General features: G+C 37.0%; 1 protein-coding gene across 1 annotated transcript in view; it reads right to left on the bottom strand.

Moving 5' to 3' along the window:
* cacna1ha (calcium channel, voltage-dependent, T type, alpha 1H subunit a) overlaps positions 1–1,235 on the bottom strand; it is a 52,713-nt gene that overhangs the window by 16,288 nt on the left and 35,190 nt on the right. Inside the window, exons 19-20 of the mRNA XM_035654996.1 lie at positions 930–1,053; positions 257–325 (exon numbers count right to left, since the gene is read on the bottom strand). Of these exons, the coding sequence (XP_035510889.1) occupies positions 257–325; positions 930–1,053 (193 nt within the window). The remainder of the gene's footprint in view (positions 1–256; positions 326–929; positions 1,054–1,235) is intronic.

Raw genomic sequence — 1,235 nt, 5'->3', positions numbered from 1 at the left:
ATTTCTACCTCCATTTGCACTCCATTCCACTCCACTGTTTGCACTGTTTACTGTAGCTACTGTGTTATAAGTTAATTTATTTTTAATTTTAGTTTAATGTATGTTTATCTATCTATCTGTCTAAGTTAAAAATAAACCACATTTTAGATTCAATATACCTTTTTCCCATGCAATCATAAACTGCTGTAAACTGTCAACAGCAGTAAAAGCTCTGGATGATTCACCACACTGATGGAAATAAAACTGTGATGTTTACCTTAATGGCCATCTCTGCCAGGAAGATCACAGTGAAAACGTAGTTGGACACACTCAGAAACACTCGCTCCTAAAGAAGAGAGTGAGACAAGAATATATATATATATATATATATATATATAATAATAAATATAACTGTAGCGTACTAGACATTTTGTATTCATAACAGCACATGTTCTCTCTAAACAGAGCAAGTACCAGCTGCTTTATACAATTAGCCTGTTTTTAAGAGAGTAATGTATTGTATCTGTGTGCCTACAGTTTGCCCACTGAGGTAAATCAGCCCCAAAAGCCTCCAGTCAGTTTCATGTGCAGGGAACTTTTCTATTGGGTCTTGTTTCACATTTCAGCACTAAGTAACCAGTGGAAATCAGTGAAAGGTTTCTCTAGATATTTCTGTGAAATGGAAAGATCTTTCAGGCAACCAAAACAGTTTCACATGGTGAGCCCAAAAAAGAAGGTATTCATTTGAAAGCTCAGTAAATTATGAAATAGCTGAATCCACTAGTTACAACTGAATAAAAGATTCCGTTCTGGGTTTACTGTTTTCTATTTACCTGTAAATAACTCCACTTCAGTGTAGAAAGTTGCATTCAGGAATAAGGGAGTGTTTTACGACTGAAAAGCATTTAGACACCTTGTACAGTAAGGGTGTGTGTGTGTGTGTGTCTTACCGTGCTGTGAGGCTGTATATCAGGTCTTTCCAGGGCAATGGTGATGCAGTTGAGGAAGATGAAAACCAGAACCACATGGTCGAACAGTTTGTGAGAGATCACACTTTGGCACCACACGCGGCACCTAAACACACAAAAGTGCAGAGTCATCTATTACATGTCTATGGTTGGTTAAAGGTATTGACCAAACAATTAGCGGTGAGAAAGCAGTAAAGATAAGAAAGATAAATGGGAAAGGGGAACCACAATAATTAGGTAAAAAAGAGGAAAGAGTGAGTAAGAAAGCCAACTGAAACTAGAACCATA

The sequence above is a fragment of the Morone saxatilis genome, unplaced genomic scaffold, assembly GCF_004916995.1.
Source record: "Morone saxatilis isolate NCDOM2014 unplaced genomic scaffold, NCSU_SB_2.0 Contig14, whole genome shotgun sequence".
NCBI lineage: Eukaryota > Metazoa > Chordata > Actinopteri > Moronidae > Morone > Morone saxatilis.
Note: the sequence above shows the minus strand (reverse complement) of the source record. Positions and strands in the feature narration are given on the sequence as shown.